This window comes from Podarcis vaucheri, assembly GCF_965113315.1.
Source record: "Podarcis vaucheri genome assembly, chromosome: 12".
Lineage (NCBI taxonomy): Eukaryota > Metazoa > Chordata > Lepidosauria > Squamata > Lacertidae > Podarcis > Podarcis vaucheri.
The window spans coordinates 28548953-28568378 of NC_138750.1; the positions used below are offsets into that span (position 1 = coordinate 28548953).

The 19426-nt window shown below is 44.0% G+C and overlaps 1 protein-coding gene across 1 annotated transcript; it reads left to right on the plus strand.

The window, feature by feature from the left end:
- Positions 1 to 472: 472 nt before the first annotated feature.
- SPMIP4 (sperm microtubule inner protein 4) lies at positions 473 to 18615 on the plus strand. The gene is made up of 9 exons (XM_082193480.1): positions 473 to 588; positions 3612 to 3754; positions 5019 to 5180; positions 8553 to 8582; positions 9947 to 10056; positions 14254 to 14315; positions 15061 to 15226; positions 16099 to 16190; positions 17703 to 18615. Exons 2-9 carry the CDS (start codon positions 3621 to 3623, stop codon positions 18489 to 18491), a joined length of 1545 nt encoding a protein of 514 aa, XP_082049606.1. The 5' UTR covers positions 473 to 588; positions 3612 to 3620; the 3' UTR covers positions 18492 to 18615.
- Positions 18616 to 19426: the final 811 nt, after the last annotated feature.

The window sequence follows — 19426 nt, forward strand, 5'->3', positions numbered from 1 at the left end:
GGGATTGGCTGAGGGCAGACTAAGGTTGGTGGGGCAGTGCCCTATTTGCCAGAATGGACTAACCTCCACCGCTAGGGGATGGGGAGTGCCGACCAGATGTTGGAGGAGAGAGCCATATGTGGTGTGCCATGTGGCCTCCCCTGCACCCCCCTAAGCCTGCTGCCTTCAGCTGTAGTGGAGAACATTGCCCTGTTCCCAGTGACTATGAACATTGGAATGTGTTTCATTCTGTCGAAACATAGAGAATACAAAACTAAGCACTGGTTTAATGAGAACGTGGCCGTCACTCTCAGATATCTCCCCCTTGTTTCAAGAAGTAGCATAAAAGGTTGCTTTTCAAAGCACAATTTAGTTAAACTTCCTTTAAGTACATTCGTGGTATTTTGGTTTCTGTATCAAGCACTATATTTCACTTTTCCACATCCATTTTACCGAAATGTAATGTGCCAAATTCCATAAGCTAATTTTCCATCAGAAACTGTGAAAGCAAACAATCAGGACAATCTCCTCTATTGTGATGTCAGATACCACTGACAGGGCAGGGCAGGGAACTAGAACAACATACTGCACTGCCCTTAAACTAGAAAGGTAGGTTTGAGGCTCAAACTTCCACTTTTATGTCCGCTTCCATCTGTTTCCTCTCTTATCTTAGCCATTCTTATCTAACTTTCAACACTGCATGGGGTTGGGGGAAAGGCCTGGAGACTAATGGAAGCATCAAAGATGGCTCTTCATCCATCCTGCGGGTAGAGGGTGGTATACAAATTTAATAAATGATAATAACAACTTTGAAAGTGGACATGTGTTGCACGATTCATGGTGTTGTGGTTGTTGACGGATGGCGTTGAGCAAGTTAGAACATACGACAAGCCTACTGGATCAGGCCAAATGCCCATCTAGTCCAGCTGCCTCTTCTTAGAGTGGTCAGCCAGATGGCAATGGGGAGCTCGCAAGCAGGACCCATGCGCAAGAACACACTCTCCCCTCTTGCGGTTTTCTGCAACTGGTATTCAGAAAGTTGACTGCCTTTGACCGTGGAGGCAGAGCAGATTATTAGTTAATAGTTCAGAATGGGGGGCTGATGAGGGATAATGGCTAGGTTGATAGGTGGTGTCAGGCTGCAGGGAATCTGATCCTCCTCCGGCACAGCAGGCTGCCAGTACAGTGGTACCTCAGGTTAAGTACTTAATTCGTTCCGGAGGTCTATTCTTAACCTGAATCTGTTCTTAACCTGAAGCACCACTTTAGCTAATGGGGCCTCCCGTTGCTGCTGCACGATTTCTGTTCTCATCCTGAAGCAAAGTTCTTAACCCGAGGTACTATTTCTGGGTTAGTCGAGTCTGTAACCTGAAGTGTATGTAACCTGAATCGTACGTAACCCTAGGTACCACTGTAATGGAAAAAACAAGAAGCTCTTACCAAGATGTTTTATTCAATATTCAAAGAGATAGACATAGGATGGAGTCTCTCAGATAATGGCGTTGCTCTGAGTAAAGTCCCACCCCCTCCGTCTCTCCTATTACTGTATTTTTCGCACCATAGGACGCACCGGACAATAGGACGCACTTTGTTTTAGAGGGGGGAGAACAAGAAAAAAAATTCTCCCCCTCTCTGCCCAGAGCCCCTTCAGTGAAGAGGCAGGAGGCGCTGCACAGAGAGGGGGAGAACTTTCCCCCTCTTGTTTTCCTGCTCTAAAACAAGGTGTCGTTTAAGGTGCATTCAGGCGGCTACCTTGGAAGACTGGAGAGCGAGAGGGGTCGGTGTACACTGACCCCTCTCGCTCTCCAGGCTTCAGGTTCCTTTCGACCTGCTCTTTGGGGCTGGCGGGGGGAAGCCCACCACCAGCCCCAAAGAGCAGGTCAGGGAGCAGCGGAAAGGCGTAGCGGAGAGGCTCCTGCCATAGCCGCGCGTCACCTCTCCAGCCGGGAGAGGGTCACGGGGCTATGGCGTCTTCGCTCCATAGGACGCACACACATTTCCCCTTCATTTTTGAAGCGTCCTATAGAGCGAAAAATACGGTATACATCATCCCTGCATCAGCTAATCTGTGCTTTGTGCCTCTGAGCTTTCTGTTCTCCTGCTCTCAATGCTTGCCAGGTCCTGTGGGGGGGGGGCGGATCAGGAATGCTTTCCAAATACACTGAATTTGTCAGCTGTCCCTCCCCGGGTTCTTCTTCCTCCTCCTGCTCCTCTCCCAATATTTCCCAGCTTCTCCCCTCTGCAGCCTCTGAACTATGACCTTCTGCAAACCACTGTTGTAAATCTGTACTGTCTCCCTCTTCTCTGGGGAGCGCAGGGGGGTGCGGTCCCCACCATTCCTTCTTAGTCCAGTCCCTGATAGCTGGGATGCTTTCTATGCCTTTGAATGAGGTACCCATTGGAGCACAGAGAAGGTGACCTACAACCACCCCTCCAGCTGAGAGGCAGAGGATGATGTGAACAGTTTGTGTAAACATAGACTACTTGCCATTTGGAAGAAAGGAACACAGAAAGAAAACTGGTTTCTGGCTGAGGGCATCTTGGATGTGCAAGGTATCTCTGTTTGGGAATCTGCTATGGGGTAGCGCATCTCCTGCCTTGGAAGAGGGCCTCTTTGCTTCTCCTTGTGCCAAACCTGTGGCCCTCCAGATGTTGTTGGACTTTGGCTTTCATCAGACCCAGCCAGCATTGCCAATGGGCAGGGATGCTAGGAGGTATAATATAACAACATTTGGAAGGTCGCAGGCTTGCCACCCCTGCCTTATGCTCTGCTTGTATATTTCTTCCACTGAAATGTCCTTTGAAGAGGTGAACAGGGATAGAACCAACTACGGTCATATCCTGGCATTTCATGTACCCATAGCACTGGTATATGGGGCGTAACGCTGGTGTGATCCAGCAGGCGAACACATTCACAAAACTGCATGTATTTATCAAAAGTGGAACACAACAGAAATGTGTGATAGTTCTGTATGAATTTGCCAAAGTTCAATGCTAGATCACATTAGAGTGTAAGGCATGGTATAATTGTATTTCTGCCATGAACTACATCTTAAGGGAAATCAAAGTAAGAGCTAGAGTTTATTGAATGGCTGCTAAGAAGAAACTGACTCCTATTCTTCCCACATACCATTTGGTACAATACCCAGAAGTTGAAAGAGAATTTCCCCTCATGCAAATAACTTTAATCCAGCATTCCCTCAACATGGTGTCTCCAGATGTTACTGAACTCCAACTCCCATCAACCCCATCCAGCCAGGGGTGGCAGTTCTAAACATCTGGACTGCATCAGATTGGAAAAGGTTGCTCTAGTCCCTTCCTGCTTTTTTAAGGGACTTTGTTTTAATATGATACTGTGTCACTTTGAAAAAACAAAATTGGCTTCTTCTTTTCTAAAATCCCAAGTTTTCAATGTTTCTAGTTCATCATGAAATTCATTGTCATGTCTATTTTTGTCCAGACTCTCTCATTTTCACATTGCAATCTGAAAAGTGATCTCTTTCAGTAATGAAGTTGGCGCTGTTAAAAGTCAATTCTAGTTACCTATCGAAACAGAATTTTATCTGTTCAAACTAAGCAAAATGCTAGTTGCTTTGATCACGGACTTTTCTGTGTATAAATTTACTCTGTAGCTATTAAAGATGGAAATGCATACGGGTATGACCTATTACAATGATGCTCAAGATGGAACAGCCTTAGTAACAAAAACCTTGGAATCTGAGAATCACCTGACTCCGCTGCATATCCCCCCGGGCCCACCTATATCACCAGAAAGGTAAGAAGGCTATTCACTCTATTTTTTTCCAATATCTCTATGTAACTGAATTAGGTCTTATACAGTGGTACCTCTGGTTACGAACTTAATTTGTTCCGGAGGTCCATTCTTAACCCGAAACCGTTCTTAACCTGAGGTACCACTTTAGCTAATGGGGCCTCCCGCTGCCGCTGCCGCATGATTTCTGTTCTCATCCTGAAGTAAAGTTTTTAACCTGAGGTACTACTTCTGGGTTAGCGGAGTCTGTAACCCAAAGTGTTTGTGACCCAAGGTGTTTGTAACCTGAGGTACCACTGTAGTATGAATATACTCATTATGGCCACAATGCTGTGTATTGGAATTAAGCCTCATTGACTTTGATGAGATTTAATTCTGAGTAAACACACATATAGGGACATGGGTGGCGCTGTGGTGTAAACCACCGAGCCTTGGCATGCCAATCGGAAGGTTGGCGGTTTGAATCCCCGTAATGGGGTGAGCTCCCGTTGCTCGGTCCCAGCTCCTGCCAACCTAGCAGTTCGAAAGCACGCAAAAAAGTGCAAGTAGAGAAATAGGTACCGCTCTGGTGGAAAGGTAAACAGCGTTTCCATGTGCTGCTCTGATTTTGCCAGAAGTTTAATGCTGGCCGCATGACCGGGAAAAACTGTCTGCAGACAAACGTCGGCTCCCTCGGCTAGTAAAGCAAGATGAGCGATGCAACCCCAGAGTCATTCGCAACTGGACTTAACTGTCAGGGGTCTGACATCCTTTTTATAAAAGGTTGACATCCCGCTTTATCACTACCATAAGGAGTCTCAAAGCGGCTAACATTCTCCTTTCCCTTCCTCCCCCACAACAAACACTCTGTGAGGTGAGTGAGGCTGAGAGACTTCAAGGAAATGTGACTAGTCCAAGGTCACCCAGCAGCTGCATATGGAGGAGCGGAGATGCAAACCCGGTTCCCCAGATTATGAGACTACCACTCTTAACCACTACACCACACTAGCAAAGGCGAGAGAGCCTTCAAGTTGACTATCAATGGTCAGAGCCTGGTCAGCAGTCATGCCCACTATGGCAAGATGCATTATGTTTCTATTTAAACTGCAGCAATTGCTTCCAAATGTGAACCAATGCATCTTAATCAGCATGTGCAACTACTATGCAAATCTGTGTCCTCTTTTGCCCTCTGGTCTGGTAAGTGGCCATTCTAGCTATGAAGCGAGCGTCACTCAGGTAGAGTATCATTGTTGCAGCTGCTCTTTGGGAACATTTGATCTGATTTCAGATATGAAGAGCTAAGGGAAATATTCCAGCTGCGCAAGCCCATCGTGAAAGGGGAACAAGAATCTGAACCCCTGTTGCCAGAATCCCACAGAATCTACGAGCCACCTTACAAGTTTGATCAGGAACACCAGTACTATGGCAGTAACAGAGATGCCCCACTAAGGTAGGCTATCTGCTTTCTCTCTGTCTCTGGGTGGCTGGATATTCGTGTTCAAGTCCAGAAGCCAATTCAGAAATGCTGGTGTCTCTCGGAAAGCCAAAAACTGATGAGGACTAAATCTGGAAGAATATTTATTTTATAAAAAAACATTCCCTCCATCCTATGGTCAAAAGAGACTGCCCAATGTGAACAGAGAGCTTTTATGATACACTAAGCTCACGTTTAAAATACCTGCAGCATTCAATAATGAGGCACTGGTGTCTACACCCTGAAATTCTGCAGTTATCAGATCACTACATTAACAAGTATGTCATTATTTTGGCAATAGTGTCATAGCAAAGGGCACTCCTATATACCTTGTGTGGTTTTGCATTTAAGCTTGGTTGAATGGGTTTTTAGTCAGCATCGCTAAGATAGACAGGTATCTTCATCACAAGAGTCAGGTCACATATATCCTAAGATTAAAACCACAGATTGTATTGTGACCCCTTTAAAGACAACTGTATTATAAAATGGGCTTTTGTGGACTGGATTCCGTGTCAGTTCATAAATGATTATGTGTTAAAGATGAACTGCTTTGGCTTCCATTCTTATTGGTTTGCAGGAAGGTTAGACAACTTTGGCTACTTGATAAGCTTTTGTTCTGATTTGTTTCTGGGGAGGTTAGATGACAGAATTCCACTTGAAAATAATGGCAGTCTAGAAGCACCCTTTGTTATATTTGCAGCAACAGGTTAACATGGTTGTCTCTCAAGATGTTGTTCCCAGCTAAGATCAGACTGTCTTTAAATAGCACATGGAGCTCGAGTGCTGTTGTGGTTGTGCCTTTAGATTTTGATGCAGGGTCTTAGTCCTTGCAGAGAGCTAGCGGTTAAGTTAATAACTGAAGAAAAGGTTCTCTCATTGCCCATATGAAAACTTAGCCGGCTGACAGAAACTTGAGCATTGTGGGATTAGAACTGCAGAGCTATAGTTTTGCCACCTGATGGCACCAAAACACAAAAAGTGGTTGCTGCACGTTTTTAGAACTGGAATAATGTTTGAATGCCTGTTTCATTCAGAAAGAAACAAAGTTGCTTTATCAGCATAATGAAAAAATTAGGATACATTCCAAGAACAACCATTAAAGCCCACATGAGATCCTTTTAAAAAATATATCTATTTGCATTTATACTAATCCAAAGATATACAAAGGTTCACTCCCAGTACAAATTATCTTTTATAATACACCAGAATAAAATAAATACTTTAAAAATCTAATCTAAAAAGGAACAGAAGGGAAAAGAAGGGGAAAGGAAAAGAAAGAGGGGAGGAGATAAAAAGACTTCCGGTTTTCTGTCCTTCACCTAAATACTGTATTCACTCATTAACATCCACCTATTCTATTTTTCATAACCCAATATTTTTCCAGTCTTCAAATCCAGTCCACTTGAGATCCTGAGCTGGGCCCCTCCCCTATTAGGTATTGATGTAGGGAAGCAGTGGTTCCTTATTTTAAAACATACTTCCTTCCCGTGCAGTGTTTGTAACATTTGTGGTTATGTCTGGACACACGTCATGTCAGGAAACCAGTCTCCAGAAAGCTGGAAAGAACAGACTAGATAGATTAAACCTGCTCTACGCATTCAGCAAAGTGGTTTGTTTAGAACTTCACCCCTTCATAAAATTGCTCATCTTGCAAGTAAAAAACCTAGCACATCTGGAAGAAAGGATTGTCTAGCTGGGACCATTCCATGTTGCCCTAGCTCTCTACTTGCAAAGATTCCATATGCAGGTAGATTCTGTATATGTGGGCAACTGTGGGTCGAAGACATTCTTCATTATTTGTTTTATTGCCCATCATACACGGAGCTTGGAGATGGTTTCTAAATCCCCTGTTTGTTCAAGAAAGCAGTCTCTCCTCGGCAGAGAGAGTTCTGTGATTGTTGAGTAACTCTAACACCCGTGAGGCTCATAAAGTCACCCTTTTTGCACTAGCAGCAAGAAAGATTAGGAACAGTAAATTGTAAGGAAGATTTGGCGTTCTAAATTGAAATACAATGTATGTGGTTGCAGAGCCCCCTGTTCACAGTCTTGCTTGCAACACAAGGTTCTGTTTGTTCAAATAGAGGTTTTGCTTTATATTTTATATTACCTGTGTTACATGGTTTTGTCAGGTCCTTTGGCTAGCACAATAAATTTACTGAACAGGACTGAACTACTTCCAGTGAGTTGTTTATGTACGGGGAGGGTTAAAAGATGTGATCTACCACCTGCAGTTTGAAATGGCACAGTCTCTTTTAGCACCTCAGAAGTCGACCGCCTCCTTTTACTGCACACATGCAAGCCTTGCTCCCTATAATTTTTGGTTGCTGCTCCTGCTGTTATTAATTTGATTTTAAAAGTGCCCTTCAGCCCATAGGATCCCAGGGCGGTGGACAAAAATAATCAAACAGAAGTTACCTGCTAGTGATGCAGCAACAAAACTGCTAGCACATTTGCAAAGCTAAGCAGGGTCTGGTCTGGTTTCAAATTGGATGGGGGACTGCATGTTGAGATTCCTGCCTTGCAGGGGGTTGGACTAGATGACCCTTAGGATCCCATCCAGCTCTACAATTCTATATGATTCTAAATACAGTACAATACAAAATACACTGTTTAATAGCAAAATAATTACCAAAATCAATAAACCACTGATGTAAATATTTTACAACTATGAATAATTCAGCACAGTGCAGACAAAATACTACCTGATGGATTCCAAATAACATTTGTCTCCCAAAGTAGATCCATCCAAGGAGGTTCTCCTCATTTTGACTCCTAACAACGCAAAGTGCTGCTGTTTGCATCATGTTACAATCCATGTCCAAAACGTGAAGGACATTTTATCATCATCTTTATCATCATCTTCATCAACTGAATTTATATACCCCCCCCATACCCGAAGGTGCCAGGGTGGTTCACAGAATAAAATCAAAATATAAAACCACAAAATACATAATCAAAATAAAAACAACAACATAATAACCCTCCCCCCAAAAAAACCCACCCCACAATTTAAAAGGGCATAGGATGTCAATCAAATCAGCCAAGGGCCTGATTAAACAGGAACGTTTTTGCCTGGCACCTAAAAATGTATAATGAAGGCACCAGGTGAACTTCCCTGGGGGAACATTCCACAGGCAGGGAGCCACTGCAGAGAAGGCCCGTTCTCGTGTTGTACCTTCTGGACCTCTCCAGACCAATGGGTGAAATTTACAAAGCTTCGAGTATATCCTAAAGCCATTTGGCTAGATCCAGCTGCAGCAATCAGAATAGTCTCAATTACAATTGCCTTTTGGAAGTATAAGGTATCCTATACACTGACGTAATTGGCTGACCTCTCTCTTATTACAGACTTCCTGACTTGCCAGAAAATTCAGAGGAGTAAGTATAGTTAACTTACGTCTGTGTTAAAATCTGTGTGTTTTATATTCAGATAGCAGAAAAAGTATGACTAACATTTTTATCCATTTCCCAGCCAAACTGGCTTCTAAAGCAGCTTACAGTTCAAAATGTACAATATATTAGGACTATATGGAGGAGTTTGTGGCTTCTAGTTCCTGGCAACTGATGCCACAGTCCAGGTCCCCAGCTCTTCCCCCTGAGGCGACAGAAAGAGCTGAAGATGACCACAAAGGCTTGCTGATGACGAGGACACTGCCCTTCCCTTTGGTTTATTGTTAAATTGGTTTCTGTATAATTTATTGGCTAGAAAATGGTGGCCCAAGCTCTCCACTGGACCTCGTTCCAAAATTCTGCATTACCCTTCCTGAAGTGCAAAAAAAGTTAAGAAAGAAAACAAGTGTGTGCATTTAGCACTTCGGGTGCAGAGAAGGGCAGGTGTGGGGTCATCTTCCTAGGAAAAGGGAAAGAATTCATGCTGAGCAATGATAATAATTTATTGCTTGTATCCCAGCCACTCTGGGCAGCTTCCAACAGAACACCAAGCATCAAAAGCTTCCCGAAAGAGGACTGCCTTCAGATATCTATGAAAAGTCATATTATTATTTCCTTGACATCTGATGGGAGAGCATTCCATGGGGGGGGGTGTGACTACCAAAAAGGCCCTCTGCCTGGTTCCCTAAAACTACAATTCTTTCAATGAGGGAACAGCCAGAAGGAGCTGGACCTCAATGTCCAGGCTGAATAATGAGGATGGAGACGCTCCTTCAGATGTCTAGGGCTGAAACAGTTTAAAGCTTTAAAGGTCAACACCAACACTTTGAATTAAACTCAGAAACGTACTGGGAGCCAACATAGATCCTTTGGGACAGGTGTTATATGGTCCCAGTGGCCACTCCCAGTCACCAGTCTAGCAACTGCATTCTGGATTAATTGTAGTTTCCGAGTCACCTTTGAAGGTAGCCCTGTGTAGAGAGCATTGCAGTAGCCAAGCAGGAGATAACCAGAGCATGTACCACTCTGGTGAGGCAGCAGGTATGTCCTTCTTTCCCATGCCTTTGGCTTATTCCTAGGACTACTTCTTCTTATTATTTTTAATACTGTTAGTAAAATCTGGGTGAAATGTGTTGCTGTAGCCTGTAGTTTAACAGCTGAATCCCTCGACTGAACCCAGGGCATTCCTGTCGGCAGGTATGGAACAGCTTGTAGAGAAGTCAAGGTAGAAGTATGGAGCAAAATTAAGGGATTGTATTTCTTCATCTGAAATCCATTCCAAGCAACCAAAGCCCATCATGACCATACAATGTTCTTTGTCCCTGTCAAAAACTTTCTGCTGTATTTGATAGATATGAGAAGTATCTAAGGCACAAGTCGCCAGCCAATCCAGAGACCCATCTTGTGGCCGGCCGTCACCGGCCACTTCATCCTTACGTCCACAATAACATCGACATCACAGGTAAAGCATTATTCATTTGTGCCTGTGTGCGGTTTTGGTTTAAGTCTTCTCATGTCTTTTTCTCATGTCGTACCTACGGGACCGCCTCTCCCGGTATGCCCCACGGAGAGCCTCAAGGTCCATAAATAACAACACCCTAGTGGTCCCAGGCCCTAAGGAAGTTAGATTAGCCTCAAGCAGAGCTTAGGGCCTTTTCAACACTGGCTCCAGCCTGGTGGAACGCTCTGTCTCATGAGACCAGGGCCCTGCAGGATCTGATTTCTTTCTGCAGGGCCTGTAAGACAGAGTTGTTCCGCCTGGCCTTTGGCTTGGAGCCAACATTAATATTTTAATGTTTCAATATCTTAATGTTGTATTTTAATCTTTTTAAGTTGTATTCATTCAACTTGTTTTTATTATTGCTTGTTAGCCGCCCTGAGCCCGGCCTTGGCTGGGGAGGGTGGGGTATAAATAAATATTATTATTATTATTATTATTATTATTATTATTATTATTATTATTTTATCAACTAGAGAAACTTAATTTAAAAACCTGCTCTTAGGATAGCTGTAAAGAAGAAGTGTGCAACCAGCGACCCTCCAGATGATGCTGAACGACAATTCCCACCTGCCCTAGCAATCTTAGCCAATGGCTAAGGGATGATGGGAGCTGTAGTTTAGCATCTGGAACACTAAATGTTCCCCACGCCTGTTGAAGATCATATTCTCAACTGTATAAACTAGCAGATCTCTCTATTTAAAAGTGTGGGTTAGTGGTTAAGAGTGGTGGACTCATAATCTGGTGAGCCGGGTTTGATTCCCCGCTCCTCCACATGCAGCTGCTGGGTGACCTTGGGCCAGTCACGCTTCTCTGAAGTCTCTCAGCCCCACTCACCTCACAGAGTGTTTGTTGTGGGGGAGGAAGGGAAAGGAGAATGTTAGCTGCTTTGAGACTCCTTAGGGTAGTGATAAAGCGGGATATCTAATCCAAACTCTTCATTCAAACTTCTTTAAGGCAGTTCTGTGCATTATCTTGGGGGAAGAGGGGGAGCAGCAATATGTCCATATAATTGGAGGGTAGGAGTCAAACCAATGGCTTCAAATTACAAGAAAGAAGATTCTGACTAAACTTCAGGAAGAACTTTCTGACAGCAAGAGCTGTTCAGCAGAGGAACGGACTCCTAACAAGAGGTAGCGGACTCTCCTTCCTTGGAAGTTTTTAAGCAAAGGTTGGATGGCCACCAGTCATGTATGATCTAGTTAAGATTCCAGCAGTGCAGAAGGTTGGACTAGATCAGGGGTTTGGCAAACTACGGCCCCCGAGCCGGATCAGGCCCGCCTGGGTCCTAAATCCAGCCCGAGAACCTGCTGTGAAGAGTTACGCCTGCTCTTCCCCCGCCCCATTCTTCCCAATGTGCACAGGAATTCATTCATATATATTTTTCAAAATATAGTCCGGCCCCCCACAAGGTGTGAGGGACAGTGGACCAGCCCCCTGCTGAAAAAGTTTGCTGGCCCCTGGACTAGATGTCCTTTGGGATCTCTTCCAACTCTACCATTCTGTGATTCTATTATTTGTTATGCTACCTTTCCCAAAAGGCAGGTATGACATACCTGGTATGTGGAGGAAACATTGACCATCTCTGTATTCAGGGCTTGCCCGTCTCCCCCTCGTCTGCACACTTCTGTCCAAATGCTAAACATCCTCTGACTCTGAGATCCATGTAAGGCTCAAAACTATTTTGGAATCAATAGAAATCTGCTGGTGAAAAAAACCATCAGGCTCAAATCAACTGAGTAACAGGAGGCTAAGCCACAGACTCAGTCCTGATGGCTGAACCTTGACTTTTGAATTCAAGCTCTGTATAGGTGCTCATAACATAATGGGTTTATTGGCAGGGTTCCACAGAGTTCCTGGTGGGGCTTTCAACTGAGGCCTGCAGCAGGGTTTCTCCTGTTCCAAGGAAAGGGGGAGGGAGATCCTGGAGATTAGGTTGTAATGTAGTGATATTATCAAGCTTCCTTCATCCAGCCAGTCCTGCTTTTGTTACTTTATACATCTGTCCACGCAATACAAATATATGCCACTGAAAGGAAGGGCTTTACTGCTGTGGCCCCAATACCTTCTGAAACTGAGGGATTGTTCTTCTCAGCCTGCTTTTTCAGACAAGCCATCCCTTCTTTATCTACCTATTATGATGCTTTCAACTGGCTAATACACACACGTTTGTTTGTTTGTTTGTTTGTTTGTTAAATTTATATAATGCCCATCATCCCAAGATCTCAGGGTGGTTAACAAGATAAAATATAAAGCAAAAGCACAAATAAATAGTTAAACCAAAAACAACAAAACAATAACCCCTCCTTCTGCAAACACATTTAAAAGGTTGTAGAATCAGCCAAGGGCTGGTTGAAGAAGAATGTTTTCGCCTGGTGTCTAAAGATGTATAATGAAGGTAGGGGGATGCAGGTGGCTCTGTGGTCTAAGCCACTGAGCCTCTTGGGCTTGCTGATCAGAAGGTCGGCAGTTTGAATCCCTGCAACGGGGTGAGCTCCCGTTGCTCTGTCCCAGCTCCTGCCAACCTAGCAGTTCGAAAGCACGCCAGTGCAAGTAGATAAATAGGTACCAGTGCAGTAGGAAGGTAAAAAGCATTTCCATGCGCTCTGGTTTCCGTCATGGCATTCCATTGTACCAGAAGCAGTTTAGTCATGCTGGTCACATGACCCCGAAAGCTGTCTGTGGACAAGTACCAGCTCCCTCAGCCTGAAGCAAGATGAGTAATGCACCCCATAGTTGTCTTTGACTGGACTTAACCGTCCAGGGGTCCTTTACCTTTACCTTGCACCTTATAATGAAGGTGCTGGATGAACCTCCCTGGGGACAGCACACCACAATGTATATGCATGTTTATTTTTATTATTCCAGTATTAATTTTTCTCCTTTCCCCCCAAATTGCTTTGAATGTGTTGAAAAAGTAGCATAACATCTTTTAAATAAATGAATGAATAAATGACCATACTGTGCATTCAGACTTCTATAAACGTGTTGGCAATAACGCAAAACGGATTACAGGCAAAGGGAAGTAATGTAAGAGGAAAACCTCATGAGACTACTGCAGTCACAGAACATTTGTCCAGTTTAAATGCATACAGGGTTAAGAAGCTTTAATCATTGGGAAGTAATGGCATTAAGCAACAGGTCAAGTTGAGTTAAGGAGCTGTTATCTCCAACCACCCATCACCACAACGCTGAATAAGAATGCTGAAGCACATTGTGGGATCTTTGCCTAGTAAACAAAGGAGGCTTGTAAGACATTATTGTACAATAGTGTGATTAGCATTCCTCCTTCTAAACTTTCTCCCGTCTGCCAGTACTTCATTCTAGGCTGGCCCTAAGCAGTACAAAGATGGAAAGATGTGCGGTTCTATTTTTGTTTTGCAAGGGACCATCAGAGGACAAGTTCTATTCCAAGCAAAGCTTATCAGGTTAAGAATTATGGCCTTCTCTGAGGAATTCTTCAGCTGTGTTCCTTCTTTGCATTCAGGCGCTGGCAGCAAAATCATCATGACTGTACACCAAGAGTGTGTACCAGAACCAGTGTGGTGTAGTGGTTAAGAGCAGTAGTCTCGTAATCTGGGGAACCGGGTTCGCGTCTCCGCTCCTCCACATGCAGCTGCTGGGTGACCTTGGGCCAGTCACACTTCTTTGAAGTCTCTCAGCCCCACTCACCTCACAGAGTGTTTGTTGTGGGGGAGGAAGGGGGAGGAGAATGTTAGCCGCTTTGAGACTCCTTTGGATAGTGATAAAGTGGGATATCAAATCCAAACTCTTCTTCTCTTCTTCATACATTTAAAACACACACCACTACCACCAACCCGGAAAGAAACCTGGGAACTTTGGTTGACCCTTCACAGAGCACCCTTAACAAATTACTGTGCCCAAGATTGTGCTTTTACTGTATGGTGTGTACTCAGCCAATTTTGCTCCTCTTCCACAAACATTGTTAAAAGTGCTCTGCGAAAGATGGTAGTCTTCTGCCTTCTGCCCAACCGGGAGACAGGCCAAGACCTCCTGGTACATCTCTGATTTGTGGTGGACCAGGAAGCGTTTCTCGACTATAGCAAAGTAGCTGCCCCCTTCCAAGTCAGATTCTTCTTCTTACCTGAGCTGCTTGAATTTCATATTATGCAACCAAGTATTTCCTCCTGAATTTTAAAGGTGGCCCCGAAAGAGACGAAAGAGCTGGCGAAGCTTTAGACAGACGGCTTGGATACTTTCCTGTAGGTAATTGCTACTATAGTTGGGGATTTTAACATTAGAGGGAGGGCTACAGCTCAGCAATCAAAAAGAACCAGGTTCAATTCCTGGTTACCTCCATCTTTAAAAATAAAATGTTGAAACCTCAAGTAACAAAGAGGTCTTGGAGACAGCTCTGGCAGAGTAGACCAGCCTTTGCCAACCAGCTTCATGGACTATAATATAATTGTTGTTATTTATTAACTGCCTTCCACATATATGTCTCGAGATGATGCACAAAATAAAAATGACCTTTTAAAAAAGTTTAAAACAGAACAATGACAGGAAATGACTTTTTTAAAAATCATACAAAGTAGACACGCCCATGGCAGAGGCAATGCCTTCTTTGAATGGAGGAGGGAGGAAGGCAGAATGTGTGTAGAAAATATCCCACAGTACTAAGGTAGCATTCATTTTAATGGCTCCATCCTCTTTTGCCTCTGGTCCTGACCTCCACTAGCACATGGCCTCCGGAAGGTTGCTCAAAAGGGAATGTGGCCCTCAAGCTGAACACAGCTCCCCATCCCACCCCTAGACTCTTATGTGGAAAGTGAATCCAAACTTTTACCATCCTCATTCATTTGCTCCCAATTGGACAGATTTCTAAAACCACGTTTTAAACCTTGACAGCTTCAATTTTGAAAGTTGTGTCCTTCCTACCCTCTCAGCAAACACTTGCACGGTTCAAGCAGGAGAATTTAGCATGCCTGTCCTACTTTTTATTCTCAGAATGGCGATGAAAATGGTCAGCCAGGCGACCCAAATGCTTCCCCAAAGGGGGGCCGCAAGAAGACTTCCAAACCCCCGGAGCTTGACATTTCATTCAGAGCTGCCAACATGCTGGAAAATATCAAAAAGGCCCTCTGGTTTTCGACTTACAAGCGTGACTACACAGGTACACACTTATTAGACATGAGAGATTAATGCTGGAACACAAAATACCTACAGATAAATCATCTTGAGATTTGCTCTGCATTTTCCAAAATATTAAGATGAGGGGGGTTTTTGGGGGGGACAGTCTTGATGATACCTGGGCTCCCAGTTATTGGGATCTGTACCTGTAAGGCTGGAGGGAACCTGCAGAATGGGTTAAACTTATAATGATAATGGCTTGAGTGACGCCTTTGTGAGCATCTCAAAGAAGGAGCTAAGTGATGCTACTCTCCAGGAAAGGGGGCCATAGGGATCTTCCTCACTCCCTTCACCTGACTAAAGGCCACATGATCCTAGGTAGAAGAACAATGCCCAGAATTGGTATATCTGCTGCTGTTTTTGCTGCTGTTTTTGCTGCCAGAGGAAAAAGTCCTGTGTTGAGGCTCTGCCTGGGAGAACGCAGGGAGGCTGACTGCAAGCTGTGTGCTGCAAAGGGACGCCGGAAGCCTATCCGGCGTCCCTTTGCAGCACACAATCTGTGAGGTGTGAGCTGGATGTTGAAGCTGCAGACACAGAGACATGACTTTGTGTCTGCCCTGGAAGCTTAAAGGGGAAGCAAAAATTACGGGGGGGATGTTGTTGCTGTGAGCCGCTCCAACCTATGCTTGGGATCTATATATGTGTAAATAAAACCATTTATCCTGGAGATACCACCATCTCTATTGGCTTTCATTCCAAGAAAACCAAATCCTGGGTTAAGCACAGGTACCCCTGGAATCTCTAACAGCTTGGAGACTGGGGTAACACATAACAATATTATTGCTATTTTTCAAAGAAAAATACCACATATTACATATAGCTTCCTAAACTGATGTCAACATTGGTTTGCTTAAGGTAAAGGTTCTATGAACCCCTTCCTGCTGGACGACCATGATCCCAAGATGATTGGCAGAGCAACTGGAGAACTGGGCATGGACGTTGAACTCGTAAGTATGGCAACTAGGACCTTTCAAGCTGATCGCTCCCTTCCATTTCTGATGTTCAGGCTGTGAATGCCATTGATGATGTAGACTGAAGAGCAGCACCCACCCACAGCACCCAAGAGGGAGGTATCAGCAAGCTGGGAGGTGGGCACGGAGTTTGCAGAAATGCAAAAACAAATAAACGTGTCTCTAAGGGAAGGGGGAAACCACAAAGCAGCCCAGTGAGGATTGAGCATGCTCAGTTTCATAGAACAGCCAGCTGACTGTCCTAGAAAACCAGGTGGGAAGGAGAATGGAGAGGCTGGAATTCTGAACAGCAACACTCCACACTGCAACCTTATTGTTCCAAGGCACACTTTTTCTATGCATTAGCTTTGTTCGTGATGAGACACGTTTTATTGATCCGTGGTGATGAAATGTCTTCATTAAAGCTTTTCTTTAATGGAGTGGAACAAATAAACTGTTATTACTAATAATAATGGAAATAAACGGTAAAAAAGGGTAATACCTGGAACATAGCTGTCACCTTGCAATGCCTACAGCGACTTTTAATCTTGCATTGACACTGAAGTTGCAATCTTTTCAGCACCAGGTTAAGATTTTCCTCTTTGTTAGGCTGGGCGACATATCACTATATCGTCCAAAACCAGTTTGAAGTCCATATTGTGGTATCGGCTTCATAATTTTTGACCGGGCAATATATCACGAATCATTATGTGTGTTTGTGTGTGCTATGCAAAAAATTGCAATGTGGGGAAAACCGTGAACCCAGAAAATGCCTTTATACATAGCTCCATCCTTATTTCAGACATCATGATATATCAGTATATCGCAATGTTTAGCTGGTGATATATCACGCTGTTGAAATCCAAATATTGCCCAGCCCTATTCTTTGACCACACATTTTTAAAAGGTTACATCTGTCCTCCAGTCTGTTTGTTCGTTTCATAGATGTTGTCTTTTGGTTTCTTGTACAGTGGTACCTCGGATTACATACGCTTCAGGTTACATACGCTTCAGGTTACAGACTCCACTAACCCAGAAATAGTGCTTCAGGTTAAGAACTTTGGTTCAGAATGAGAACAGAAATTGTGCTCCGGCAGCGTGGTGGCAGCAGGAGGCCCCATTAGCCAAAGTGGTGCTTCAGGTTAAGAACAGTTTCAGGTTAAGAACAGACCTCCGGAACAAATTAAGTACTTAACCCGAGGTACCACTGTATTCTCTTGTTGCTGATATTACCATACACTGCCCTGGAATTTGCTTGCACAAAGGACAATTTATTTAAATATTAAATCATCAAGCAAATGATATACAGTATCTCGTTTGGTCCTAAAACAGAAATGGGGTATTTCTGGCATGGCAGATACTGCTGGACTACAACTCCCATCACCTCTGACCATTGGCCATGCTGATGGGAGTTGGGAATCTAACTGCATCTGGAGAGCCAAAAGTTCCCCATTGCTGCTCTGAGAGTTGTCTTTAGAGAACATCAATCCCAAACTATCTGTTTTTCAGAGAGAATCATTTCCGTCAGCTGAGACTCAAGTAAGACCCTTAGAAGGACGTACTGCTCGCGCACTTCAAGGCAAACCAATTCGCCCCTATGACCCTCAGCAGCAGGATCCTGGCTATATCTGTGAGCACCCACCTCAATGGACAGGCGAGTCACTCATACGCAAATGTTTAGATGCAGTGCAGAGCAGCAGTAGGCAAATGCCTCCGGAAACGGACAGCGGAGCCAAAAAGAGAATTGAGGACTTCCAACAAAATCAGATCAATCGCCCGGTAGGTAACCCGAGAGAAAGCATGAAACATACGAAACTTCCGTGGAGCAGGTTTCAGAAAATTACAGATACTTGGAAGACGGAGAAGTTGTATCAAAGACAGCTTGCTGTTCCCCCCGAACCAGAGATTGTTGTGAAGCCCGCTGAATCCATTCGCTACGAAGATCTGCCCCCCTCCCGCTTAAGCAATTACATCGTGTGGCACCATCCCATCAGCCTCTCTAAACCAGGCCCAACGGAGGTGAGCTTTGAAACATGTGACGACATACCGGGTGTTCAATGTGTTCCTAATGTGTTCCCAGGGATCGAAAGCAGGTCCACTTTCCCAGAATGGATTCCTAACTGCGGGATAGCTCGGCCTCAAACAAAATTAAACGATATGCAGTATTGTTTTAGGAAGGGTGAAGCCATCAAACGCCTGAGCGATCTAACTAGAGGAGGAATAAGGGACCTGAGGGATCACGACAGGAAAGGCAGAAGGCACAAATTCTACGGCGTGAATGCCTATCACTATAACTGACACACGTCCTCACCCTTTCAAAAAAAAGTGAAAGGGAGGGGCAAAAATATTCTCAGCCGATTTTTCCAGTTGCTGCTTCTGAATTGGCTTGCTGTGCTTTATAAAACACTCTCCTAGTTTTTCAGTTTTCTTGCGTGAAGTACTGATTCAGTGTCGTCCAAAGGCAGGTCGAGGCAGCTCTGAAGGGGATCGGGAGGAATCAAATGAGAACAAGTCATAAAGCCTCTTCGCACCTAGGGCCACACCTGCTAGCCATGCCTCTAATATTATGCGGTATAGTCGTACCTTGGTTCTCAAATTTAATCCGTTCCGGAAGTCCTTTCCAAAACCAAAGCATTCCAAAACCAAGGCACGCTTTCCCATAGAAAGTAATGCAAAATGGATTAATCCGTTGCAGACTTCTGAAAACAACCCCTAGAACAGCGATTTAACATGAATTTTACTGTCTAACGAGACCACTGATCCATAAAATGAAAGCAATAATCAATGTACTGTACTATAAAATAAATACGACAGCATTGCAGATGATAAAAATTAAAATTTAAAAAAATTCTTACCTGCACTGATTATAGACATTGTTTGGATGGTGGGCTTTTATCCATTTCTGCAGTCACACAATCAATCAATCCACACAGTAACAAAAACAAATTAACTGAAAAAGCCTCAAAAACGAAAATGCAAAATTAATAGCAAAAACAAAAGTGCCAAACTTAATCCGTTCAGGAAGTCCGTTTGACTTACAAAACGTTCGAAAACCAAGGCACAGCTTCTGATTGGTGCAGGCGCCCCGGAAACAATAGCTGACAGCCACATCGGACATTTGGCTTCCGAAAGACATTCGAAAACCGGAATACTTACTTCTGGGTTTTTGGCGTTTGGGAACCAAGGCATTTAAGAACCAAGGTACCACTGTAGTTGTTAATTTGCATTTTTTC

What these genes read in the sequence shown, in the direction of transcription:
- SPMIP4 (XM_082193480.1), top strand. Translation starts at nt 3,621, where the DNA reads ATGGAAATGCATACGGGTATGACCTATTACAATGATGCTCAAGATGGA. An exon ending in TTGCCAGAAAATTCAGAGGA is followed by an intron (nt 8,583 to 9,946) that starts GTAAGTATAGTT and finishes TGTATTTGATAG; the next exon opens with ATATGAGAAGTATCTAAGGC. An exon ending in TGGGCATGGACGTTGAACTC is followed by an intron (nt 16,191 to 17,702) that starts GTAAGTATGGCA and finishes TCTGTTTTTCAG; the next exon opens with AGAGAATCATTTCCGTCAGC.